The 26,761-nt window shown below is 44.3% G+C and overlaps 1 protein-coding gene and 1 non-coding gene across 5 annotated transcripts; both read left to right on the top strand.

The window, feature by feature from the left end:
* The first annotated feature begins 1,039 nt into the window (after positions 1 to 1,039).
* Positions 1,040 to 10,809, top strand: CUNH7orf25 (chromosome unknown C7orf25 homolog). Of its 4 annotated transcripts, XR_001180490.2 has the most exons (3): positions 1,040 to 1,538; positions 2,491 to 4,376; positions 10,399 to 10,809. XR_001180490.2 is itself a non-coding variant. In XM_004739361.3 (2 exons), exons 1-2 carry the CDS (start codon positions 1,302 to 1,304, stop codon positions 3,787 to 3,789), a joined length of 1,536 nt encoding a protein of 511 aa, XP_004739418.3. In that variant the 5' UTR covers positions 1,040 to 1,301; the 3' UTR covers positions 3,790 to 4,656. The 4 variants fall into 4 exon arrangements, 3 of the variants coding, with proteins under 3 accessions (XP_004739418.3, XP_044945468.1, XP_004739416.2); XM_004739361.3 differs by lacking the exon at positions 10,399 to 10,809 and having other exon boundaries at positions 2,491 to 4,656; XM_045089533.1 differs by lacking the exons at positions 1,040 to 1,538; positions 10,399 to 10,809 and adding an exon at positions 1,549 to 1,737 and having other exon boundaries at positions 2,491 to 4,656.
* On the top strand, positions 5,685 to 5,791 carry LOC123387084. The gene has a single exon (XR_006601447.1). It is a non-coding gene; the product is annotated as a U6 spliceosomal RNA (small nuclear RNA).
* Positions 10,810 to 26,761: the final 15,952 nt, after the last annotated feature.

Here is a 26,761-nt window from a genome sequence, read left to right as displayed (position 1 = left end):
ATGCCCAGCTGCACTGGACTTGAGAGAGAACTTGAATATTTGTTTTTAAAGGGTTATAAGCAGTGCCCATTTACAGTCCAACCACACTGCTCCCCTCCCTTCTACCCTCTTGGCACCTGCAGTTCCACGGCCTTTCTGGGGTTCTGCTTTGTGAGTCACTTGCTGCAGACACTGCTCCACTGTGCAAACTTCTCTGCTTATAAAGAGGCTGCCTGGGTTAGATGACCTCTTTGTGGTGGTTAGCTTTAAAATATATCTACCTTAGGGACGCCTAGGTGGCTCAGTGGGTAAAAGCCTTTGCCTTGGGCTCTGGTCATGATCCCAGAGTCCTGGGATTGAACCCCACATCTGGCTCTGCTCAGCAGGGAGCCTGCTTCCTCCCCTCTCTCTGCTGCCTCTCTGCTTACTTGTGATCTGTCAAATAAATAAATAGAACCTTTAAAAAAATAAATAAAATATATCTACCTTTTACTTTGTGAAGAGGATTAAATAAGTTAATATGTGAAAAGCATTTAGAATAACACCTGCCATAAAATAAGCATTGAATTAGTGTTATTATTGGTCTTTGTCGTCTAAAAATGTATAGATATTTCATGTGCAGTCATTTTCTTGTTCTTGTTACTTTTGTGGGTTTATTCCTTTTCCTTTCCTAAGGGTGGCAAATAAGGTTTGGGAGGAGACATACATAGAACTAACGTTAATTTGAAGTCCTTTTAAGAATTTTTTAAAATTAGCTTTACTATATCAAAAGTCCTAAGCCTGTGGTTGACTTTGGACACTCTTACTAGGCTAATACAAGTTTCTTCCTCTCCGAAGTCATTGGATCATATGTCCTCCAGAAAGGTAGCACACACATCTCTGTTATCACACTTTTCTCTGGAGAGCTCCGAATCGCGCAGAAGAAAGTGCTTTGGCTTGGAATCAAGAGTCCTAGCTCTAGCACTTAACACTTGAGTGAAACCTTTGAAAACGCTGTTTTCTCTTGTATTAAAATGAGCCGAAAATTCTTCCACTGCCTGCCACTTGGTAAGGGGTTTGAGCTTGACGGCAGAAATACAGTCATTGGGCACAACCGGGAGATAGTCTCCGCCAAAATGCACGACTTCTGCCCCCGGAAAAGTCCAAACCGAGCTAAAGGGTTTAAGCGCGGGGTCAGCCTGCGAGACCGAGAGGCCGGCGCCCTACTGGGAGTGCTGCCTGGCCCCGAGAGCTCCACCTCTGCTTCCCCGGGGCGAGATTGCCGCGAACTCGCGATCTCTTCCTGATACCAGAGTGGGAGAAGCCGGGTGCCCTCAACAAACATGGCGGCCGCGTTAGCGTCATTCTCGCCCGGGAGGCCACGCTCCCGCCTGGGACTCGCGGACTGGGCGTCACCCGGCGCGGGACCACGTGACTCAGGAGGCTCCCGAGGCGGCGGCGCTCGCGCGGCCTCAGCTGCTAGGAGTGGGGTGGGGTCTGCCGGGCGAGCATTCCCGGCGGGTCCCGGCCTCGCGCGCGCACGTGTCTGCCTACTCGCGCACGCGGTCCTGGCGCAGCCGGTGAGGAGCCGGGGAGGTGGAGGGAGGGAGCGGGGCGCCACTTGCCCGGCCGGGAGGGGTTGGCCGGTCGGCGAGGCCGGGAGGGGCGGACTCCGGGCCGCCGCGCGCCTCCCATCCTGCCCTCCACGCCCAGCGCTGGCTTCGGGGGCTGCTTGAGCCCGAGTCAGCGTGGCCTGGCTGAGCTGTGCGGGCGGACCCGGTACGGCTGCAGGGCCCGATGCCCGCCCGGAAGGCCCCGCCGACCTCCGTGTCGCCGCGGGCTGCACTCTCGGGGTCTAGTTTATCTTCGGGCTTTTCCTTCCTGGGAGCCAGAACCCAGTTGGTGGGTCCCTTCCGTCTTTTAAAATGTACTGGGTTGACGTCAGATGCAAGAACGAGGCAGTCGTGATTCCGTGGCGGGTGTACCGTGTGCCCGTGGGATAGCACGAGGCAGTCGGGTAGAGGGGACCCACTCGCGAGAGAGGGAAAGGCCAGAGGGCTTAGAGTGGTCATTTTGGGAGACATTTTTGGTTTGGACCATTTGCTAGCCAGCTAGTCTGTGTGGATATTTTTAATTTAATCACGCTCTCTTCACTTTCCGAGCCTTTTATAAAAATTGTTCTCCAAGCAAACAGTAAAGCTGCTGATCAGGGAGCTCCTTATGTAGCAGCTTGCCGAACTCCTGCATTTTACCCTGACCCGGGACATGCTGAACGTGGCCTTCAGACTGAAGAAATAAAGGTCTAAAAAAGCGTGTCAGAATCCAACATACCAAAAGAAGAGTTTGGAAATATAGGTATCCTTTCCTTAGTTGTCACAGGAGGAAGTCACTCCAAAATCAGCCATGCAGAAGAAGATTCAGCCTCCATAAGCTTTGTTGCTAGATTGAAGTTGTATAATCCTCAGTGAAGAATTGATTGCCATCATTTCTTAGGACTGTTTCGAATTTGCCTTGTTTCTTTTCTTTCCATAGGAAAGGAATAATGCTGTCAGCATGTCTGCACACTCCATGCTCTGTGAACGAATCGCCATCGCCAAGGAACTGATCAAGAGAGCAGAATCACTGTCTAGATCAAGAAAAGGCGGCATAGAAGGTGGCGCAAAGCTGTGCAGCAAATTGAAGGCAGAGTTAAAATTCTTACAGAAAATAGAAGCCGGGAAAGTAGCGATTAAGGAATCCCATCTGCAGAGCACTAACCTAACACACCTAAGAGCCATCGTGGAATCAGCAGAAAACTTGGAAGAAGTTGTTAGTGTTCTTCATGTCTTTGGTTACACAGATACCATGGGAGAAAAGCAGACCCTAGTGGTGGATGTGGTTGCCAATGGTGGTCATACGTGGGTGAAAGCCATTGGCCGAAAGGCTGAAGCTCTTCATAACATCTGGCTGGGCAGGGGCCAGTATGGTGACAAAAGTATCATTGAGCAGGCTGAAGACTTCCTCCAGGCCAGTCACCAGCAGCCAGTGCAGTACAGCAACCCTCACATCATCTTTGCATTTTACAACAGCGTCTCCAGCCCCATGGCAGAGAAGCTCAAAGAAATGGGCATTTCTGTGAGAGGAGACATAGTAGCCGTTAACTCTCTGTTAGATCACCCAGAAGAGCTCCAGCCCAGTGAGAGTGAGTCAGATGATGAGGGCCCTGAATTTTTGCAGGTGACCCAAGTGGACCGAGAAAATATTCTAGCAAGTGTTGCCTTTCCAACAGAAATTAAGGTCGATGTATGCAAAAGAGTGAATCTGGACATTACGACTTTAATTACATACGTATCTGCCCTCAGCTATGGAGGCTGCCACTTTGTCTTCAAAGAGAAAGTGCTTACGGAACAAGCAGAGCAAGAGAGGAAGGAGCAGGTTTTGCCACAGCTGGAGGCGTTTATGAAGGACAAGGAGTTGTTTGCCTGTCATTCTGCTGTCAAAGACTTTCAGTCTATTCTAGATACCTTAGGAGGACCTGGGGAGAGAGAGAGGGCCACTATGCTGATTAAGCAAATTAATGTGGTACCTGACCAGCCTTCTGAGCGTGCCTTGAGACTAGTGGCCAGTTCAAAAATCAATAGCCGCTCGCTAACAATTTTTGGGACAGGAGACACTCTAAAAGCCATCACGATGACTGCCAATAGTGGTTTTGTCAGAGCTGCCAACAATCAGGGTGTTAAATTTAGTGTGTTTATCCATCAGCCTAGAGCACTTACTGAGAGCAAAGAGGCTCTCGCCACTCCTTTACCAAAAGACCACACAACCGCAATGAACACTGATGATACCCTTTAAATATTTTCATGGAAATAAGTTATTGATACCAAAGGCTGGGTATTCCCATCTTAAATGGGAAGGAAGAAAAGGTCTATAGTAAAAATAATACTTAGCACTCTTAACCTGTAGAGTTGATTGTGTGTGTCATCTATAAAATACATAACCCAAAGTAGAAAAAGTACAAGAGACAAACGATTTACCAAACTGCCTACGTTTTAGCAACCAAGAAAATACATCTATATAAAGCTTTTAGCTGTGTGACAGTACTTTTATTTGATCGAGTAGGGCAACATCCCCCTAGTGGCAATTGGCATTTCATGGGATGTGGCTACCCTGCATCTCGCATAAAATACCTGGAGAAAACTGAAGCTTGTTTTTTGTTATGTTGGTTCATCATTCATGTGGGTTGAGGCTGGGAAGTTTATAATTAGTTTTTGATTATGAAGTTATGGCCATTATGAATGAAAAGAAACTTCTTGACTGCGCATGTCAGGCATACTCTGGTGCGTGCATTTACAAAGAGTACATTAATACAGAAGAAAATAAAGTGAATACTGGGCGTGTGAAACCCATGAACCGATGTATACACCTTTGTGAAAAGAAAGGTAAGTCCCACTACTGTATACCTGGGACATTTCATGCAAAATACTAATTTGAGGAAATTGTAGAAGAATTACCAAAACATTTTAGAAGAATCCAAATTTTCTTTTAAGTACCAAGACTTCCCATATTGCAAGTATTTGACTTATAAATACTGCCTTTCCTCTCTCTTTTGCAAGTGGCAAGTGACAGCTGCATTACTTCACTCTTGTGAAATGGTGGTAGGCGATCCCATGCCTGTTGCATGACACAAGTTGTAATTAAAAATAAATTTTTACGTCCACATGGCCCTAGGTGCTTTATTTGCAACAAAGCAAAGTAGCTTAGCAAAGGAGATACGTATTGACTGTATTTTAAAAATTGGGACATTAAGTCTTAGAGCTTAAGTATTAAGGCAAGCTAAGTGTGGGAGCCTGTATTAGAACACATTGCCACAGCCTGACCTCATTCTTTTGTGCCATCTTCGCTGTTTTGTGAGATGGGAACTCAGTTTCCAGGCCCAGTGTTTGTTGTTGGGGGCGGGGGTTGAATTTGTTTATAGGATGTCCATGAACACTGCAGAGAAATGCGAAAGTAAACTTGGGAATGTTTCTCTTGGGAGCGATTCCATTACTATCCCAGAACACATTTCCTAGGGGAAAAGTTTGTGATTGGGATTCTGATTTAGAATAGAGAGGTGGATTTAACTTGCATTGCAACTGAAATTGTATAGTGTTAAAAATTGGGGTTAGGCCTTTTTGAGTACCTATTAAGGTACTAAGGTGCTTGGTACTGAGCATTTAAAAATTTTGTCTAAAAAAAAAAAATGAGGAATTGGTTTTTGCTACAAGGAATTCTTAGTCTGAAATGGAGTTGAGTAACTGAAGTGTAGTTACTTTATTGAGTGCTGTCGTGTGCCAGCCACAGCACGAACGGCTGAGCTTTCAGGGAGTAGCAGGAAGAAGGTAGATTTCTATCCCTTTCTTTCCATGATGCATTAATACCGAAGAACTTGAATCTTTGCCAACCGGAATATATACAGCCACAGCACTCATGGAAGAAGCTGATTTCTGAAGTGGCCATAGCTGTGGTTCTCCCATGATCATTTTCCTTTCCTGGACATTCAGTGATTACAGTTCCTAATGACGTAATAATGGAAGCAGCAGATACGGACACGTGGTGGGGCACTGGATCCTGGAATATAAAGTAAGAAGCAGTGCCTTCTCTAGGAACACACACACACAAACGACGACATTCGTGTATTAACCTGCCACAGCTGTCCAAAATTATATCTGCAAAGGTGAAAAATAAATAATAAAAGAATGAGCAAAGTTGTGCTTGCTTTGGCAGCACATATATTAAAATTGGAATGGCACAGAGAAGGTTAGCATGGCCCCTGGGCAAGGATGACATGATATTAAAAGAAAAAAGAAGAATGAGCAAAATTGAAAGAATGTTGTTAAATACCAGTTAAAAACTGTCAAGTTCAAAGAATCATATGGCTATAAAGCAAAGCGAATGTCCAAAAGATTATTTTTTTAAAAGATTTTATTTATTTATTTGACAGAGATCACAAGTAGGCAGAGAGGCAAGCGGAGAGAGAGGGAGTAGCAGACTCCCTGCTGAGCAGAGATCCTGATGTAGGACTCGATCCCAGGACCCTGAGATCATGACCTGAGCCGAAGGCAGAAGCTTTAACCCACTGAGCCACCTGTCCAAAGGTTTATGAACATGAAGATGTATAATGTAAAATCTATGGTGAAGTGGTGTGTGAAAGAAAAAGCATGTTAAATCCTCATCTCATTTAGAAGGGACTCAACAAACAGCAACTCTGATTGTTGCCATTAAAAAATAGCACAGGGGATGCCTGGGTGGCTCAGTCGGTTAAGCGTCTGCCTTTGGCTTAGGTCGCCATTCCAGGGTCCTGGGATCAAGCCCTGCGTCCGGCTCCCTGCTTGGCGGGAGGCCTCCTCCCTCCCCCACTTCCCCTGCTTGTGTTCCCTCTTTCACTCCTCTCTTTGTCAAATAGATAAATAAATAGCACAATATAATTTGAATTGTCAAACAGGAAATGTGACTGATGGTACAAGTTAAACCAAGCTGACTCGCTTTCCAATGAAGGGTGAGTTTGGAGAATAAATGCAGATCATATATGGAAAGACAAGGCGTTCCCAAGGAAGCATAAAACCCAGAAAGCATAAAATGAGAGACATATAAGGCCAAAAAGGATAAGCCGGGGGAGAAGATAAATTATTGCAGGGAAATATACTGTATCTGTACATTGTTTGGATAAATTTGGAAAACTCAAATGAAATAGGAATTAGACTTGAAGAAGTAGAAAACCTAAATAACCAATAGCCATTGAAAAAAATTGTTAAACTTACTAAGTAATGACTTCCAAAAAATGTCCAGGTTCAGTTAGCTTCATTAGATAAGTGTTTGCTTACTTTTTTTTTTTTAAGATTTTATTTTTATTTATTTGACAGAGATCACAAGTAGACAGAGAGGCAGGCAGAGAGAGGAGGAAGCAGGCTCCCCGCTGAGCAGAGGGCCCGATGCAGGGCTCGATCCCAGGACCCTGAGATCATGACCTGAGCCGAAGGCAGGGGCTTTAACCCACTGAACCACCTGGGCACCCCAAGTGTTTTGCTTACTTTTAAATATCAGATAATGCTCTTGTTCTAAAAAGTAATATGGAGCACAACACCGTAAACGGGGTGGACAGTATTCAACACAGCAGCCACGGTGTCCTTACCACCCGGCCCCTTTCCTAAGAGGGGAACTCGGGTTTGCTCCTGCTTGACCATGGAGCCTTGGTGGAGGACTGGAGCCCATCTGTGCCATCTCGGCCGGTCATCTCAGATCATCACCATATCCGGAATGTTTTCAAATTCATTTTGTGGAATATAAGCATAATTCTGATACTAAAACATGACATAGTGTCCTAAAAAAAAACTGCAGCAAAATTTTGGTTTAGGTCAAATAAATAAAATCTTAAAAACAAAAAAAGAATATATGCACAAACATGGGACGTCTGCATGGCCCAGTTGGTTAACGGATTGCCTTCGGCTCAGGTCATGATGCTTGAGTCTTGGGATCAAGTCCTGCCTCAGGCTTCCTGCTCAGCAGGGAGCCTGCTTCTCCCTCTGACCCTCCCCTTCTTGTGTTGTCTCTCTCTCTCTCTCATTCTCTCTTTCAAATAAAATATCTGCATATATAGAGAGATATATTGATATTGATATATTGATCAATTGCAGGGCCCGATGCCCATCTGGAAGGCCTCGCAGACTTTCTGGTCGCCCCAGGCTGCATTCTCAGGGTCTGGTTTATCTTTGGGATTTTCCTTCCCACGAGCAGATGCTGAGTTGGTGGGCCCCTTTCCTCTTTTTTAAAATGTGCTGGGCCCCTTCCCACGTTTAAAAATCTTTCCTTTTCTACAGCTCAGCAGAGCTCCCTGCTGTTGCTAGATGGGATCTTTCACAATCATGAATCATTGAATAAAGCCAGTTCGATTTTTAAATTCACTCAGGTGGATTTTTGTTTTTTAACCATGGTGAGCAGCATCTACCTTCTTACCTCCATTCTTTGGTGATTTGAGCAAGAAATAAATACTGATAATCCACTGATAAATATACACTTTGCCCGAATTAATGGTACTTCTTTTGTCTTGGAGATGTTTTGCATTTCATACAATAAAATTACTAGTCTCTCTTCCCTCCTGGTTTCTGCATCAGACTCAGAAGTCCTATTGTCATATTGCCATTTCCATTTCCATACTTTTTTTTTTTTTAAGATTTTATTTATTACTTGACAGACAGAGATCACAAGCAGGCAGAGAGGCAGGCAAAGAGAGAGAAGGGAGGCAGGCTCCCTGCCAAGCAGAGAGCCCAATGCGGGGCTCGATCCCAGGACCCTGGGATCATGACCTGAGCCGAAGGCAGAGGCTTTAACCCACTGAGCCACCCAGGCGCCCCCGCCATTTCCATACTTTTTTTTTTAAGATTTTATTTATTTATTTGACAGACAGAGATCACAAGCAGTCAGAGAGGCAGGCAGAGAGAGAGGAGGAAGCAGACTCCCTGCTGAGCAGAGAGCCCGATACGGGGCTCGATCCCAGGACCCTGAGATCATGACCTGAGCCGAAGGCAAGGGCTTTAACCCACTGAGCCACCCAGGCGCCCCCCATTTCCATAAATAATAGATGGCAGTGCTTAACTCCCTATAGCCTTACCAGAATTGCGCTTCTTTTATTTTTTCAGTTGTCAAAAAAAAAAACAAAAAACTTAATTTATTTGATTACCAGTGAATCTGGGATTCTTAAATATGTTTAATGGTCATTGTATTTCTGCCATAAATTGCTTATTAATATCTTCTTTTCTCAATTGATTGATTTTATCAGTCTTTTCCTTGATTTATAAAATCTTTACATAAATTAAGGATTAGACCAGTTATCTATAGTTCTATAACAAAGCAGTCCACAATTTAGTGGCTTAACATAATCAACATAATATTGTTGGGGCTCCTGGGTGGCTCAGTGGGTTAGAGCCTCTGCCTTCAGCTCAGGTCATGATTCCAAGTTCCTGGGATCGAGCCCTGTGTCAGGCTCTCTGCTCAGCGGGGAGCCTGCTTCCTTCCCTTCCTCTCTCTCCCCGCCTGCCTCTCTGCCTACTTGTGTCTACTACTACTGTCTGTCCAATGGATAAATAAAATCTTTAAAAAAAATTAACACAGTATTGTATTTCATGATTTTATGGGTTAGGAATTCAAGCAGGGCTTGCCTCTGTGATTCTTCTATTCCAAATAGCATTGCCTGGGGTCACTCAGGTGTTTAGCTAGTGGACATTCTGCTCACAAGGCTGTCACATGGTGGGGATGACAGGAAGACCCTGCTCAGCAGGTCCCGCTCCTCCTCACGTTGGCTTTCCATGAGGGTGGTTGGACTTTTTATGTTGCAACTTAGGGATGGAAGCGGGAGTGTTCCACGAGGAACAGGAAGTGAAAGCCTATGGTTCTTTAAGGCCCAGTGAAGCCCAGAAACCCTACTCTATCAGTTAAAATAGCGCCAGCGGCTCACTTCAGTGGGAGAGGAAATAGGGCCCAGCACTTGATGGAAAGCCTGTTGTAAAATTTGTGGGCATTTAAAATCCATCATGAGGATTCAAACCTTTTCCCCTTAAATACATTGCAGATATCTTTTCCTGATTTTTTTTTTTTTTTTTTTTTGGTCTTTCAATGTTGTGGGTTTTTTTTGTTACACAGATACATTAGATTTTTATGTGATAAAATATGTTGGTTTTTATTTTTCATTATGACTTCTGGATTTTGTGCCATGTTGAGAAAGGCCTTCTCCACCCAGAATTATTTTTTAAAAATTCCCCTATACATCTTTCTGTTATTCAGTTTTATTTCAGTGTGCATATGTTTGATATTTATGTAACTTACATATGAAGTCAGAACCTATAAAATATTTTCCAAAATAAGAAAGTGAGTATCACTCTTTTAGCTCCTTTTATTCAATTATATTATTGCTCTGTCAACAAAATTTGATTTTTTGCTTCCATATTATACTAATAAAATAGCATTTTAGATGCCCCTTAACATAATTTTGAGGACCAGCCCAATATAAATGAGCTCTACTCATAGATGTTTAAAATTTATATTCTGCTAAACCTTAAAAACTATTTTTAAAAAAGATTTTATTTATTTGAGATAGAACGAAAGTGAAAAAAAGAGAAAGCACTACTCCGGGGTGGGGGTGGGGAGGGGCAGAAGGAGAGGGAGAAGCAGTCTCTTCACGGAGCGGGGAGCCCGACACGGGGCTCGATCCCAGGATTGGATGCAAAGGCAGTTATTTCACCGGCTGAACTACCCAGGTGCCCCTAAACGATTGAAAACTATTTTAAGAGCATTTCCACGGGGTCTAACTGAATTGTGCTTCCATTTTTTCTCCATTTTGAGCTCCAGGCAGTTTTTAGGGATATTATCATCGCACTTGATTGTATGTTGAAAGGTTCTTTGGATGTGATCTGTTCTTTTCTCTCTTTCCAGAGTTTTGGCTGATTGTTTGGGTCATCCTAAGAAGAAAGCAATTGCAGATATCACTCTGAGAGATTTCCCAGCTTGGATGTTAGGATTAGCCCAGGAGATGAACCCTTTTACCACAAAACATTTCATTTTAGGAAAGAAATTTTTTTTGCACCTCCAACTATAAAGGTATAGAAACAGAAGAGCCATACAAAATGATAGATCTAAATTAAATATAGATCCAAACTAAAATTAATTTCAAATTGAACATTTCTGTCCTTTTTTTTTTCCTTTGGTGGACAACTACATAGACTAGTGAACTATAGAGCAAACACCCACAATACAGACAGAGGCAGTTATGTCCGTACACACACGTGTGTATCTATTTTGCATAGTTTTCTCTCTTTACATTAAAAAAATGAAAATTTTTTCCTACGAAAGTTTCTTCAAAAAATCTCTGCTAAAGAAAATAGTTGTCCATAATTTATGAATTAAGGGTGGAATTGTTTTGGAGTGGGGTGTGTGTGTGTGTGTGTGTGTGTGCGCGCGTGCACACACAGGGAGCGGTCAAGGGGGACGGAGGGTCATGGTTCCTAAATCTTTGGCTTAGAAGACAAAGCACAGAGCTTTTGAGGCCTTATCCTGGGATATTTTGCAGTGGATGAAGAAAGAATTCTCAGCCAGAAGGACTCCCTTAGAAGATGAAGATAGGGCTAATAGCTACAATTTTACTAACAACAGCAATATCAATGACAATAAAAATGTCCTCTCTGGGCCTAACCCAGTCACAGAGTGAACTAAATAAATTATTATTATTATTTTTAAAGATTTTATTCATTCATTTGACAGACAGAGATCACAACCAGGCAGAGAGGCAGGCAGAGAGAGAGAGGAGGAAGCAGGCTCCCCGCTGAGAAGAAAGCCTGATGTGGGGCTCGATCCCAGGACCCTGAGATCATGACCTGAGCGGAAGGCAGAGGCCTTAACCCACTGAGCCACCCAGGCGCCCTAAATAAATTATTTTTAATTTCAATTCTAACTCCATTGTTTTCAATTTTTCTTTTTCAAAGAAAAAATAAAAAAGAAAAAAAGAGTGAGCACAGAGGTGGTTGAAGGCTTAATAATCTCACATTAATCTCATGACATGAATCATTCAGGAGCCCCTCTGGTGTGAAAGACACTGTACTTCATGCCAGGAATACAAAGGTGAATGAGGTCATCTTGGTTCTGGCCCTCAGGGAGCTTTATGTATATCCCAATAATTATATTCTCAGGACTAATGTGCAAAACACACTGATTAGCCTTAATATGGAATTTATAAATTTAAGTGGAATGAATTGTCATTAACTTGGTCAGAAAGTCAGGATGCTTAAGAATCCATTTGCGGGGCTCCTGGGTGGCTCAATGGGTTAAGCCTCTGCCTTCAGCTCAGGTCATGATCACAGAGTCCTAGGATCTAGCCCTGCATCGGCTCTCTGCTCAACGGGGAGCCTGCTTTCCTTCCTCTCTCTGCCTACTTGTGATCTCTGTCAAATAAATAAATAAAACCTTAAAAAAAAAAAAAAGAATCCATTGCTACGTGAACATGTTTTCCTATCTCTGGTGCAAGTAAGAATGTTGGAAATAAAAAGGGCTTTGGGGATCATGTTCCCCCAGCCTATCTCTGAGGTGAAAACGGAGTTCTGGGAAAGGAAGAGGAAGAGAGCCAGAATTCTTGTTTGCTAATTACCAGCTCCTCCCACTGGGGGGCAGCACCACGTAATGGTGAGACCTTAGGAGTCACACAGGCCTGGAGTTCCTTCAGTTTGCAGCTTACCTTTACCTGAGCAAAGGACTTCACCTCACCAAGCTTTAGTTTCCTTATCTGCAAAATAAGAAGAGTATTTATTTTATAGGATTGTTATGAGGATTTAAATGAAATAAGATACTGTAGGTACAGTATTTTAAACAGAGTCTGGGGCCTAGTAACCATCAGTTCTTAGGATCATGCTTCCTATACCTTTTATATGTAATTGCCTTTAATTTTTGTGCTATTTACAGGTGGCCGGTCCCCCTAGGCCCTGGCTATGTTCAAGGGTCAACTGTACTCCCCTTTCTTTCTTCTTTTTTTTTTTTTAAAGATTTATTTATTTGATAGACAGAGATCACAAGTAGGCAGAGAGACAGGCAGAGAGAGAGGGGGAAGCAGACTCCCTGCTGAGCAGAGAGCCCAACGTGGGGCTCAATCCCAGGACCCTGGGATCATGACCTGAGCCAAAGGCAGAGACTTAACCCACTGAGCCACCAAGGCGCCCCTATACTCCCCTTTCTTTAACTCCTGGTAGTGAGTGCTTCTAGTGATAATTCAGACATGGCCAGGGGACGAGCTTGTGAGGGTTGAGACTGGCACTCCATAACCCCACAGCAAACAGGGTCCTAATAAGTCTTTTTTTTTTTTTTTTTTTTAGATTTAATTTATTTGACAGAGAGAGATACAGTGAGAGAGGGAACACAGGGGTAGTGAGAGAGGGAGAGGCAGGCTTCCTGCTGAGCAGGGAGCCTGATGCAGGGCTCCATCCCAGGACCCTGGGATCATGACCTGAGCCGAAAGGCAGACGCTTAACGACTGAGCCACCCAGGCGCCCCCTAACAAGTTTTCATGAGGGCTAGTATCCTTTTCTGTGAGGAGGAGCACACTGGCGTGGGATCTTTTCTGTACATCTGGTGTCTTCGGGCCTTAAAAGGGTATGGAGTGGAGGGGAGGATGAGGCCTTTGTGGGCAGGTAACAGTATGTGGGGGGCGTTTCAATGGTGGTGGCAAACAATTCAAAGACTCCAAGTTCTACAAATCGATAGTGTTCCCCAGATTCAAGACCACTCATTTCCACGTGTGCTATTGGCTAGCTGTTCGACCAGTTCTGGGTTTATCTCTGTCTACCATCGGACACGAGCCCTCCGGTAGGCCTGGTGGGAAAGAGGACGCAGCCCCTTCTCAGCCATGCGCACTGACGCCACCTAGCGGAAGCACGAAGAGCTACACGGCATCCAGTTAACAGGAGCTCCCGCTGTTTCTCATTCAAGTTCTTTGTTAATCATTCGTCCTTCTCAACTAGTGAACGGCCTAAAATCCCTTTTTTGAATCAAAGTGGTGACACAAGTGAAATAAGCTCCTACTAAATATTCTTTGATTTTAAGACGCATCAATTTATTATTCAAAGACACGTATGACCACAGTATGGTCCGCAGAGCATTTTGACACATGACGTGCGATTCCATGTTCCGTATTTTACCATGAACAGTACGAACGAAATGAAAATATTTGGCAAGGAGGCCAATTTTGGATGGAGGGAGGCGCCTCACTGTACTTATATTCTTGGTATCATTTTCTGACTTTGTCATCATTCTCTTTGCTCCATTATTAATACCAACGTCTGGTGAGATTCGAGCCCTCTTGGCCTTTCTTCTGTTGAAGATGATTGTGATCTTCGTCTATAAATGCAAAACAAATGGGTAACGTGTGAGCGGGGACCCAAAAGTAAGTTTAGTTCTGACTCCTTAAGAGGGTGCATTTTCTGCTGTGCCTCTCTCTCTCAATTTTGTGCAATGCATATTGAACTAAGGGAACTTACTCTTCCTGCATGATGAACATTGGTTCAAAAGAAAAAAAAATGTGACAGTAGGACAAGGTTACAATCCTGAAGAAAATCCTGCTGGAAGGAAATCATATGGGACATGCTAATAGATCCTATTCATTTTTTAATTTCTAAGAACTGAGGCAGGCTATAGCTTGACTCCCACGAAGGGGTTGCTCTTATTGCCATGTTTATCAAGGGTGATAGGGTGGGAGCCAAGCAGAGTGGTGGAGGATAAAAGGTCCTCGAGTGAAAAAGGAAAATAACAAAAATAGGCTAATCCAAATGAAAGAAGATTCGAAGTGGAAAGTCAACCAGGTGTCTCTGAGTCAAGTGTGGGAGCAGAATGTTCTTACAGGAGATGGAATTCGCACGTAGGTCTGTGGTTGGTGTTCCCTCAGTGGACTCTGACAGCTGTCACCACCCTCCTCAGTGACGCAGCTGGCACCTGGTGCCTGGATTGTTGTTTGGTCTCCTCAGGAGAGGTGACAAAGAGTCCCTCTGTGGCTGCTTTGTTTTCCAGTGGCTCTGTAACCACAGCCTCGTCATCCATTGAGCCTTGGCTGGCTGAGTGGTCATTTCTTCTGTAAGCAGTGGACTTAACGGTCTCAGGTGGCCAAGGTTAACATAACTGAAAAATAACAATGACAATAACCTTAAGGCCAACGAATGAAATGTGGCTCTATATTTGATTGTTTCCTCCATTCTGCTGAGTTTGTCCTATTTTTAGATCAAGGCAATTAGATAATAGAAAGGGGACAATGACAAAGTATTTTATGAAAAGTTTGCTTTCACTTCAGAATCCTGCCTGCATCACAATTGGTCCAGTTAATGTAAGCTCTTCTCCACTTGCTTTCATAAAGATCGTTCTTGGCCTCTAACTGTTGGTACAAGTGATCAGATCACCAGGTCTGGAAATAATGAATTTACCAGATTTGTACCTCGTAAGGCATTTTCTATGATAAATCAAGGAAGGCATTGTCTGTCCATAAAATCAGCCATTGTATTGGAATGTGTCCTAGGAAGGGAAATACTCTTTTCTATACCTAGAAATCAATAGAAACACACAACAACCAACCCAACATAGTTAATTCCCAAAATAGTTTTCCCCACCACTCTTGCTTTTCCTGGTTCAAATCTATTCAGACTGTGGTTTAGGTGACTGGAGTGTTCTATGGTTAGCCATCAGTGGGGCTGTGGCAAGCCAGTAACCTGGAGAAGAGACCTTTCATTCAGGAAGAAACAAAGTCCTATTGAGCATATTTTCTTTTAAATTTTTTTTAAAGATTTTATTTATTTATTTGACAGACAGGCAGAGAGAGAGGGGGAAGCAGGCTCCCTGCTGAGCAGAGAGCCAGATGCCGACCGATCCCAGGACCCTGAGATCATGACCTGAGCTGAAGGCAGAGACTTAACCCATTGAGCCACCCAGGCACCCCTCGAGCATATTTTCTTATTAACAAACTCCTAAACAGAAAACTGTAGAACAGCAGGAAGTTTTCAGCCTCAGAACTGACATAGCAAAATACAAGCCAGAGAAGAGAAATAAAAATTACATCCACCTCGCATCTTTTACTGATCCCATTCAAATCAGAATTGTTGAACACAAAAAGCTCAAAATGCTTCAATATTTGGGCCAGTTTTTGGGAAAGTGCGAGTAGTAGGAGAAACCTGAGGCCCATGGCTGCTGGTTCATATTGGTCACCTTGAGCGAGACTCCTGTCCTTCGATATTTTGAAATCTTGCTGCACCCGTGACTACACTTTGTAAGTAAAAGTGCACATTCCTCCAGTCCCATCACCACTGAAAAATCTAGAAGTTTCAGTGCGTTTGCATCCGGAGGGGCCCAAGCCTGAGGTGGGAAGGTGTCCAAGAAAGGAGCACAGGCATGATCTGCAGTTACAGAAGAGGCCAGCAGGTGGGGCTGGCCGGCGGGCTGCGCATGCTTCCCACCCTGGATGAGGGAGGCCGAGCTTCTGGAACGTCCGCACCGCCTGCTGAGACACGGGCCAGTCTGCGCATTTCAGCGAGCCGGGTAGCCTCTACCTGGCTGTCGAGCGTTAATACAGACCCGAACACTTTAAAACTGCCTGTAATTCTAAAATGCGCACGCGCCTTTTATCGCACTGCCCCTGGGGGTGGGGGATAGGTTTGCAGAGCAAACTCGGAACGTGAAAGGGGGGAAAGCGAACAGGACGTGCTGGGCATCGTGCCAGACACTCTTCTGTCTCATTTGCTCCAGACAAAAGCTCGGTGAATTGTTACCCTGATCCATTTTTCACAGATGACTAAGCTGAGGCTCAGAGAGGCAACTTACTTGCCTAGTGGACCCCGAAGCCCACGTTCTCTAAGTACAAGCCCCAAATCTAACATTTTAAGAATTAAGGTCAGTCATCTGTTTTGAGTCACTGCCAGCAGTCTCTACCTGATCACGCAGGAGGTGCTCGTCACAATGTTTTAAAAAATGGTCCAAAGAATGCGGAGATGTCTGGCCGCCCAAAGTCAACTAGAGGGTAGAAGCACTACGTTTTGTAAAGGACTCCGGCATAAATTCATTTGTTCTGAAAATCGGAGCCTCGCTAAAGGGTTCACTAAAGGAAATTGAAAATTCAAGTTTAAATTTGGGAGGGACCAAACTCAGGTGCCGGGCTAGAGACATTCAACCCCCAAATGTAGGTGACAGGGATGACCTTGCCCAGCAGCGGATGATTAGCTCTGAGTTTGGATGACAATGTCTGTGACTTCTGTCAGCCCCCGCATTGATCAGCCGTCCTCCTTTCCTTGGTGGGGCATGGGCAACCCCCTCCAGATGCATCCTGGGAGGATGTGTCCGGAAGGCCAAGGTATGAGGGGGATGGATGAGGTGTTACCGTCTGAGCTCACCCTCCATCCCCACTGCTTCTCCACACTGGGTATTTCTTCTCCGATCTAGTTAATAATTCCTCCTGCCTTAGTACCATTCCTGAGGCCACCTGGGTCAGGGCCTTGTCCAGGGCTTAGAGTGTTTTCGGATCTGCAGCACCGAGGCGGCCTCCCAGGACCTTGCTCTCCCCTCCTGTGTGCCACGCCCCTGTGCCCTTCCTGGGTCCTTGTGGGACTTGTCGCCTCTGTGACCTGAGTGGTCCAGTGGGCCAGGCTCAGGGGCACGCCACGCTTTAGGAACAGCGGGCAGAAGTCATGAGCGAAGACATGGAGGGGGTTCAGAGTTTCAACCCCAGAAGTACTTGGAATATCCCGTTAGGACCCTTCCTGTTTTACCTCAACCCCCCAAGGACAGACTCATTTTCCAGGCACCACCTTTATCTTCCTCTTCCGCCATTTCTCCGCACCCACCCCCCATTCTTTCCTGGTCCCACCCTCTTTCTCTGTGTGATCGTCCTCTTCCAGCTGCCTTCCCCAGGAACTGGTCTTGGGGGGCAGAGCTTTCCTGCTTAGCTGAGTGGCATCTGGTCAGAGTGCGGCGGGACCAGAGGCTGACAAGCACATGACTCTCTGAGGCAGGCAAGAGGCGAGCATACTGTGAACGTTCCCTCCCACCCCCGCTGGGCTAATGAATTCATTAACAAAGGCTTGTTGGCAAACCAGTTTTGCTCCTTTCCTAGCTTGACTTTGCCTTCACCCAGTGGCTGTCCTGCCATCCTGCTGAGTGAACCCTAGTCAGGGTAGGGCTGGGAAGCAGAGGTATGGAGCCCGCCATCTTGCCCCCTCTGTACCTCCACACAGGGCCAAGCCTTTTGTAGTGTAAATGGTTATTGGGCAGCTTTTCTCTGCTAGTTTCACTGGTGTGGGCAAATATGTACTTTGAAATGAGACTATCAAAATAACCTACTTCCAGTACCCATAGCGTAGAGCACCTCAGAGTAAATCCAACTTTTTATTCTGATCGCAAAAGCTTAAAAATGGCAGCTTCATGGAAATAGGTAACATAAGACCTTGAAAGCTCTTTGTCAACCATTTGGTTACATACCCACCCCCAAATGCTTCGTCATCGTTATGAATGAGGGGAATACTACCGATATCGCTGGGAAATTTGCTCCCCCTCCCAACCCCCAGTGAATATGCATATATCTTGGGCATTAATATGTCAGTTCCAAAAACCTGTCTTTAGCCACCCCAGGGCAAAGGGCCAATTTTTTCACAAGGACAAAAATGTTCTGCTTTATTTTGTTTCTGTAGAAATGCACCTTTTCTCTTTCTAGATTAGGTTTTTGCATTATCTAAATAGAATAGTTTTTGGAGGAATTCACCATTGTGCATTGCTAACTAAAGACCCTGTGTCTCTCTCTTTGATCTCTAAGATAAAGAGGCCGGAACAAGGATAAAGCAAGAGCCTTTCTAAAGACGGAGCCTACCACCTCCCCTAGACCAGGCCTGCACATTTCTGTAAGTTTTATTCGTTTTTGTTCCTTGAAATTTCAGGATGCCATTAAGGATTTAGAAACATTGTGGGCCCATCTTAAAGTAGCAATACATTTCCATGAAATCTATAATATTAATAAATAGACATCAGACAAGAAGCTAAAATCCCAGACTGTCTGGTTTGTCACATACATGCCAAGAAATCCATGAGACTTCTAAATTGAGAAATCCTTGTCCTACCAAAATAATTTTTGGTCTCTTTGCTGAAACCTCTGTTATCTGTTGCCCTCAGTGTTTCTGTCACAGCCCGTGAGATGGTTCCTGACCCTGTAGTTTCTGTCAGAGAAATCTCCTCCTTATGCAGATTATTCAAGACGTTTTTAAATAAACAAAAGGAAAGTCAGAAGGGCCTGAAGACAGGAGATGGAGAAGGGAGATGGCTCGCTGATTAACTATCACGGTTAGATGTTCAGGAAATGTGAGTGCAGACATTTGGTTTATGGGCACTTTATTTTTCCTTTGAAAGATTATTGTTGACTTTTGCCGGCCCTAATGTGCCCCTGGTCCCTCTACACGGTCTCAATCGCTGGAGGGTTTGTCCTCCTTCGTAACCTCTTAACCCTCTGATTGGAGATGTCCCTGCTCTGCTCAGCTTGGTGGGTTTCATATTTCTCTTCCTCTTAGGCCCAACCAGCATCTGGGAAAATACACACAACCTACATCCCGGAGCATCCTACCAACAGCTTTCTTGTCACAATGTTTTAGTGAGGTGTCCGAGGAACGAGACGCAGCAGCCCCACATGCTCACCTACCGGTGAACGGGAGACACTCACCGTGGCCCCTGGCCCCTCAGGCCCCCTCCTGTCTGAGTCATGAAGCAGAGCTGGGCCAAATGGCTGAGTGGCCTCTGTGAGCACTTCACCAGGGAGCCGGCTGCCCACTGTCTGTCCTTGTTGTCCCCAAGGACAGACAGTGTGTCACAGGTCTTCATGGGGACTGCTTTGGGAAATGTTGTCACTTTGTTCCTTCAGCTGCCGCTTGCTTTGGGGAAGGAGACGAACAAATGTTCCTCCAGTGCCTCTTTTCTTTCTCCGTTCTGTCGTCTGCCTTTGTCAGGTCTCTTGTGCCACAGGACATTGTTACGCCCTGGTGCTCCTCTTTTTTGGGGCTCTGAAGTGTCTTCCCAAAGTTCCTGGAGAGTACTGTCTGCTTCCCAGGGGCTGTGCACCCGTTTCCCCGGACTTGGTTCACTTCTGAGCGAGAGGGACAGAGAAGGACGGCCACACTAGATGTTGGGGACAGTGGTGTTAGCAGGCGTGATCCACATGGCCGCACGCCGAGGTGCTCAGTGCTGTGGAACCCAGTCTTGGTGAGGAAGCGGCAGCTCTGGGCTGCTGAGTGACAAACCCAAAGGGATGGGGTCCTTATGACACTGCTGGGACGGAGCGGGGTGGCAGCTTTCCTAATCCCTGCCCACTTCCGCTCCTGCTGTCTGCGAAGACAGTTCTGCTGGAAACAGACACAACAGGCAGGATAGAAATATGAGTGTTACAGAGAAATCTGAGTTAAAAACACGTTTATGCTTCAGAAATGATGAAAATATTAGATCAAGAAATCCTCCGAGAAAGTAACAGTTCACCAACTGAGGGACTTTTTATGACTCGAGAAACGTATCTGCACAAGGGTTTGTTTTCCCAAGAATGAGCTAGAGTTTGTTTCTGCCACAGATAATCCCTGGGAAGATAACTTTTCTAGAGTCTCTTAATTATAGGCTTCTACTGCTCTAACAATTTCTAAATTCCTGTCATATTTTAAAGCATTGTAATAGATAGTCCTATTTTTGAAAATCCAAATTTGGAGCGTTGGCTCTAAAACTGCCCTTGTTTTGCTTGTTTTAGCCAGCTTTTGTAGATAACAGGCATTAGCGTATTAAAATATAGAATTACACTTATTTTTATTTTTCCAGTTATAAAAGTAGTATGTGTTGTAAGAAGAAATCTGGGAGCCATAGAAAGTAGGAAAGTAGGAATTTTAAAGTATCCCATAATTCCAGTCCCATAGTTAACATTTAAGTACTTTATTCCAGTCTTTTTTTTTTTTGCCTTTTTTTTTTGGTGATGTTTAATATTATACACGTGTAAAATCTATATTGTATGTAATAAATTATATGTAATTTCTTATAGTAATTTCATACATATGAGGATCACTGTATATAAATACATACGGTAATTTGTACATTTGTTATAGCAACACTAATAAAGATTATTCAAATGTTATAAAAATATAAAATATAAATATAATATAAATATAAAATTTTATAAAAATAAAAATAAAAATAAAAATATAGATAGTAGGGGCGCCTTGCCTTCACTTTGGAAACGTTTTTGCCTTTGCCGTTGTTTCTGTGACTTTCCCTCTGGCTGAAGGTGGAGGTAAATCATGTGAGCGGTGACTGCGCCTGAGTCATTTTGTTTTAATGATGGCACCTGGAAAGACGACAGCAGCAAGCCGGCCTCACGACGCCACAGAGCCCGTCCGCCGTTAGATCGCGAACAAACCCGTCACTGTGGTCTCAGAAAGCCAACTCTGAAAGGAAAAGAGAAATAAAAAAAAAAGGGCTCAGTAGGTGACCTCTGCCTTCGGCTCAGGTCATGATCCCAAGGTCCTGGGATCAAGCCCCGCATCGCATAGGGCTCTCTGCTCAGCAGGGAGCCTGCTTCCTCTTCTCTCTGTCTGCCCCTCTGCCTACTTGTGATTTCTATCGGATAAACAAATAAAATCTTTGAAAAAAAAAAAAGAAGAAAAAATATAGATAATAAAGACAGTTGGTTTTTAAAATAACGAATAGGGTTAAAACGATGGAACTTGCCTGCATATATAAATAATTACACTAAATGTCTGAAACAGCTATATTTAATAGATTGTCAGAAAATGGTTTTGCTTAGTATGAAATATAAATACATGTATCCTTGAACGTAAGGTGGAATTTAAATAGTATCTGTTTACAAAGCACTGTGTTCTGAAAGGTCATTCGTAGATTGTGCTGGGAGCTGGGAATTGGGAAGCAGAGAATCCCTCCTCTGTAAGTCCCTCCATGTCCACTCGCTGGCTGAGGGTCCCGGGCTGGGCTGGGCAGGCTCTCAGGTGGAGGCGAGGGCAGGCAGAGGGAGGGGAAGAATAGAATGGGGTTCCAGGGTCCGTTTTCTCTGTGGCTGCTTCTCTCTTTCCTTTTGTCTTCCCGCCCCTCCCCCATCTCCTCCAGGCCACTACCCAGGGCAGCCCTGGAGTGAAAGAGAGTTAGGAAAGGGAGATCGCGGGCGGTTTCCCTTCCCTTTCTTTCACTGCCTTCTGGCTTTCTTCTTCCCTTTTTCTACCCAATCTGCCTCCAGGAGACTAGAAGTGCTGGGTCTTAAGACCCAGGACAGTGGACACAGAGGAGTGAGTAAGGCGAGGGAGGCTTGAGTCTGTACTGGGTAGCGGGTGGGGCACACACAGGAGACGCTCAGCTTCTGAGAGAGAACAGCCATATGCAGGTCGGCAAACAGCCACTGTTGTGGTAGGGGCTCAGTGATTTGTGGATCCAACAAATCACTTTGATTAAAATCACTTCGACCAAAGACTGAATCGCTTTGATGAAATCCAACTGAATCAGTTTGATTAAAATTCTGGTCACATCAGTCAGTAGCTATACGCCCAGCTCTACGTGGTGAAAAGAAAAAAGCTAAATTCTACGAAGTACAGGGAATTGAGATATGCTTTGTTTTGTTAAATTGAAAAGTTAGCGCACAGTATTAAATTAGTTTCAGCTGTACAATATAACGATTCAACAATTCTACACCTGATTCGAGGCTCATCAAGGTCAGTGTACTCTTTTTTTTTTTTTTAAAGTTTTATTTATTTGGTAGAAAGAGTTCACAAGTAGGCAGAGAGGCAGTCAGAGAGAGAAGGGGAAGCAGGCTCCCTGCTGAGCAGAGAACCCGATGCAGGGCTCTATCCCAGGACCCTGAGATCATGACCTGAGGCAGAGGCTTACTTAACCCACTGAGCCACCCAAGCGCCCCACAGTCAGTGTACTCTTTTTTTTTTTTTTAAAGATTTTATTTATTTATTTGACAGAGAGAAATCACAGGTAAGCAGAGAGGCAGGCAGAGAGAGGAGGAAGCAGGCTCCTCACGGAGCAGAGAGCCTGATGCGGGGCTTGATCCCAGGACCCTGGGATCATGACCCGAGCCGAAGGCAGAGGCTTTAACCCACTGAGCCACCCAGCCGCCCCAGTCAGTATACTCTTAATGTCCTTCACCTTTTTCACCCATCCCCCAGTCACTTCCTTTCTGGTAACCACCAGCTTGTTCTCTGTATTTAAGACTCTGTTTTTGTGTTTGTTTCTTTTTTCTTTGCTCATTTGTTTAGTTTCTTAGCTTCCACATATGAGTGAAATCATATGGTATTTGTCATATTATGACTGACTTATTTCACTGAGCATTATATCCTTTAGATCCATCCATTTTGTTACAAAAGGGCAAACCTCATTCTTTTTTATGGCCGAGTAATACTCCATTGTGTATATGTACCATAGCCTCTTCATCTGTTCATCTATTGTTGAACACTGAATTGCTTCCTTATCTTGTCTATTGTAAATAATGCTTCAGTAAACATAAGGGGGCATATATCTTTCCAAATTAGTGTTTTCATTTTCTTTGGGTAAATACCCAGTGTCGGAATTCCTGGATCATAGGGTAGCTCTATTTTTAACTTCTTAAGGAAACTCCATACTGTTTTCCAGAGTGGCTGACCCTGTTTGCATTCCTACCAACGGAGCAAGAGGGCTCCCTTTTCTCCACATCTTCGCCAACACCTGTTATTTTTTGTCTTTTTGAGTCTAGCCGTTCTGAGAGGTGTAAGGTGATACCTCCTTCTGGTTTTGATTTGTATTTCCCTGATGATGAGTCATGTTGAGAATCTTTTCATGGGTCATCTCTATGTCTTCTTTGGAGAAATGGCTATTTAGGTCCTCTGCCCATTTTAATAGGATTATTTGTTTTTTTGATGCTGAGTTTTAAAGTTTTTTTTTAAAATATATTTTAGATACTAACTCCTTATCCATATGTCATTTGCAATTATCTTTTTCCATTTAGTAGGTTGCATTCTAGTTTCATTGATGATTTCCTCCATGGTGCAAAAGCATTTTATTTTGGTGTAGTTGCGATAGTTCATTTTTATTTTGCTTTTCCTTACCTAATGAGACATATCTAGAAAAACTTAATAGCTGATGTCAAGGAGATTTTTTTGTTTGTTTTCTTCTAGGAGTTTAATGGTTTGAGGTCTCACATTTAGGTCTTTAATCCACTTTTTAGTTTATTTTTGTGTGTGGTGTAAGAAAGTGGTCTAGTTCCTTTCTTGTGTGTTTTTTTTGTTTGTTTGTTTGTTTTAAGATTTATTCTTTATTTATTTATTTGACAGAGAGAGTGTGAGTTGGGGGGGGGAGGGGGAGTTGGACAGGGAAAAAGAGAATCCCAAGCAGACTCCACAGTGACTGGGGAGCCCACCATGGGGCTCAGTTTCACTACCATGGGATCATGACCTAAGCTGGAACCAACAGTTGGATACTTAATTGACTGAGCCACCTGGGCGCCCCTAGTTCCATTCTCTGGCATGTAGCCATTCAGTTTCACCAGCACGATTTGCTAAGGACACTATTTTCTCCCCCGTTGTATATTTTTGCATCCTTTGTCATGGATTAGTTGACCGTATAGATATGGGTTGATTTCTGGTTTCTCTGTTCTCTTCTATTGGTCTATGTGTCTTTCTTTTGGTGCCAGTACCATACTGTTTTCATTGTTATAGTTTTGTAGTAATATGTTGAAATCTGGGATTGTGATACTTCCAGCTCTGTTCTTTTTTTTTTTTTTTTAAGATTGTGTTGGCTATTTGGGGTCTTTTGGGGTTCCATACAAACTTTAGTGTTATTCTATTTCTGTGAAAATGCTGTTGGGGGAATTGAGAAATTCAAACAGTGAAGAACAAATTGGAATGTTCACCAATTTAGAAGAAAGTGTCTCAGACCATACACATTGACTTGGGAAATTTTAACATTGCTTCTTCCTCATGTTCATAGGCTCTCAACCTGAATGCCATTTTCTTTTAAGAGATTCTGGTGTGTGTCACTTCCCTATTCACAGATGCTTCTTGTCATGTCTGGCTAGGTGACACCAAGTAACTAAATGTATCCAGACTCATTCTCCAACACCATTGAGGCCTTAGGTGGTCAGCCCTTCCGCTGTGCTACCAAGCATCAGAAAACAAATTATAGTGGTATAATTGGGGGAGGAAAAGTTATACAAAGCATGATGTTATTTCCTGATTATCCTGAGGGTGGAAGGAAGGCAGGGAACAAGCGATGATGTGGCTGAGCAGTGAACATTCCAGAGCTTTTGGGGAAGAGGTTCACTTGCAAAGTTGAATTGGGACAGACCCAGAAAATCTGAAAATAATCAACATCAGGCATCAACAGCCAATAACTCTTTATTAAGTGCCTACAAGATGTTTAATATTGTTCCAAAGATATGATAGAAAGGGTGAAGAAACTGTCCTAACTGAGTCTTTCTAAATGATTCCGTTGGTTTCACAGTGCTGGGAAGAAAAAAGGCCTGGCGTCTGTGCTGATTCTCCATTCTGAGGCAAGCGGATTTTGTCCTTGGCCAGAAAACGGGAGTGATTAAGTCAAGTCTAAAACAGAACTTGAGAAAGCTCTGGCAAGTGCCCAAAAAGATGGGCTGTCCCCGATGCGAGTGGAGCGGGCAGCCTGGCCCTAGGGAGCGGTTGCCACAGCGAACCACCGGGTCTGGGCTTCAACTTTTTACATCTGTGAATTGGGTCTCATCCATGTCAGGGGCCAGAGCAAAGGCAGAATGGCCAAAACAAAACCCACAGGGAAATGATGACAGCCAGACATGCTCATGCGTTAGTCTTTATGGAAGACTGACTGTCCAGCCGGCCACAACGCTCTTGCACCTGGTTCATCACATGGTGTTGGGGAGGTGGTGGCACCCACAAGGCCCACCATGTTCCCCTACAAGTGGCCCAGGAGCCAGGACACCCTGGTTAACCCAAGGGATGCAGGAGGCAATGCTGGTGTCTTGATGTGCTTTTCTGCCTCTCATCCCTTTAGTCCATACCATACTGCCTTTCTTCACGTGAACAAGAGTCTGCTTGCTCTTCTGCTCCGACATCTCTTCCATGTCTTAGCCTGGCTTCTCCCAGATCATGTTTGAGAGCTGCTGGACTTTTCAAAAGTTCAGATGACACTCTTGAACAGGTCAGTGTTATTTTACTAGTGAACTCTCAGATCAGGGCTGGGTGTGCTGAGTCACGAGCACTGGGTACTGACGACAGGGAGCACAGTTACGCAGAATGTGTCCTCTGCAAGGACAGGGAGGCGGACTGAGCAGACTCAGGGGTGCTGCCTCAGAGCCTGGCCTCCCTTTGCCCCCCACGATGCAATCGCTTGATTGTTCTGAGAAGGCCAGAGTGGAGGGCAGTGGGCTGCTCTTCGTTGGGTGGGGAGAAAGTGCTTTCTACTAAGGAAAGTCGAGGGAAGCTCTGGGAAAATGGCGGGCAAGCTCTAGTACCCTAGTTTCTTGCTGGAGACTCAGCCGGAAGAAGTGAACAAATAGGGATCACTGACAGGTGTGCAAACCACATTTGGGGAATCCACATACCACGAGGTAGCTGGGCGGCAGGGGCTCCTGAAGGCACAGCCGCAGGTGGATGTTTCCATAGATGGGGGCCCCAGAGACGAGGAGAGCCATAAAGAAGAGCTGCAGTTTGGTGAGAAATCATACAGTAATATACTCTATTATCTTGCTAGAATATTCCACACAATCCCAAACTTCAAATCTTTGCAGTCAGATGTATTTTGGATTTCAGAATATTTTGGGTTTTAGGAAAAAGCATTATAGCATGTACTATGTACCTTCTAGTAGCGTCGGGGACAGCACTCGGTTAAAAAACCACATTAATATTTCAGCAGTGAAATATACATATATATAATTAGTCACATTAAATAGGATAGGTAAAGATATATATCTTTGTGTGCTTTAAGGGCTTTGTGGGTCTCAGGATTTCAGATAAGGGCCTGTGGACCATTTACGGTTTATGTACCATTTGGACATATTTCTTATCAATAATGAGCTACAAAATTAATATTTTCAAACATTTGCCTGAAAAAATCCCGGAGTGTTTAATTCCAGGGTGTTTCTCTTTTTCTCATGCTATCACATTAATTCCCGAAGTACACAGCCCATGAAAGTCATCTCGGGAGTTGGTTGACCATGTTTATTCCTTGGCTTCATATACTCAGGAATGGGCCGTTAAAAATACATTCATATGGCGCTGCTGCACGTTTGCACTGGGCCTAG

This window comes from Mustela putorius, unplaced genomic scaffold (genome assembly GCF_011764305.1).
Source record: "Mustela putorius furo isolate JIRA1106 unplaced genomic scaffold, ASM1176430v1.1 tig00003845_pilon_pilon_pilon, whole genome shotgun sequence".
Classification (NCBI taxonomy): Eukaryota; Metazoa; Chordata; class Mammalia; order Carnivora; family Mustelidae; genus Mustela; species Mustela putorius.
The sequence above is the reverse complement of the archived record's forward strand: the minus strand, read 5'-3'. Positions and strand labels throughout refer to the sequence as shown.

Excerpts from the sequence above, each read along its gene's own strand:
- CUNH7orf25 (XM_004739361.3), top strand. The coding sequence starts at position 1,302 with ATGGCGGCCGCGTTAGCGTCATTCTCGCCCGGGAGGCCACGCTCCCGC. Across the intron at positions 1,539-2,490 it reads ACGCGGTCCTGGCGCAGCCG|GAAAGGAATAATGCTGTCAG; the intron begins GTGAGGAGCCGG and ends TTCTTTCCATAG.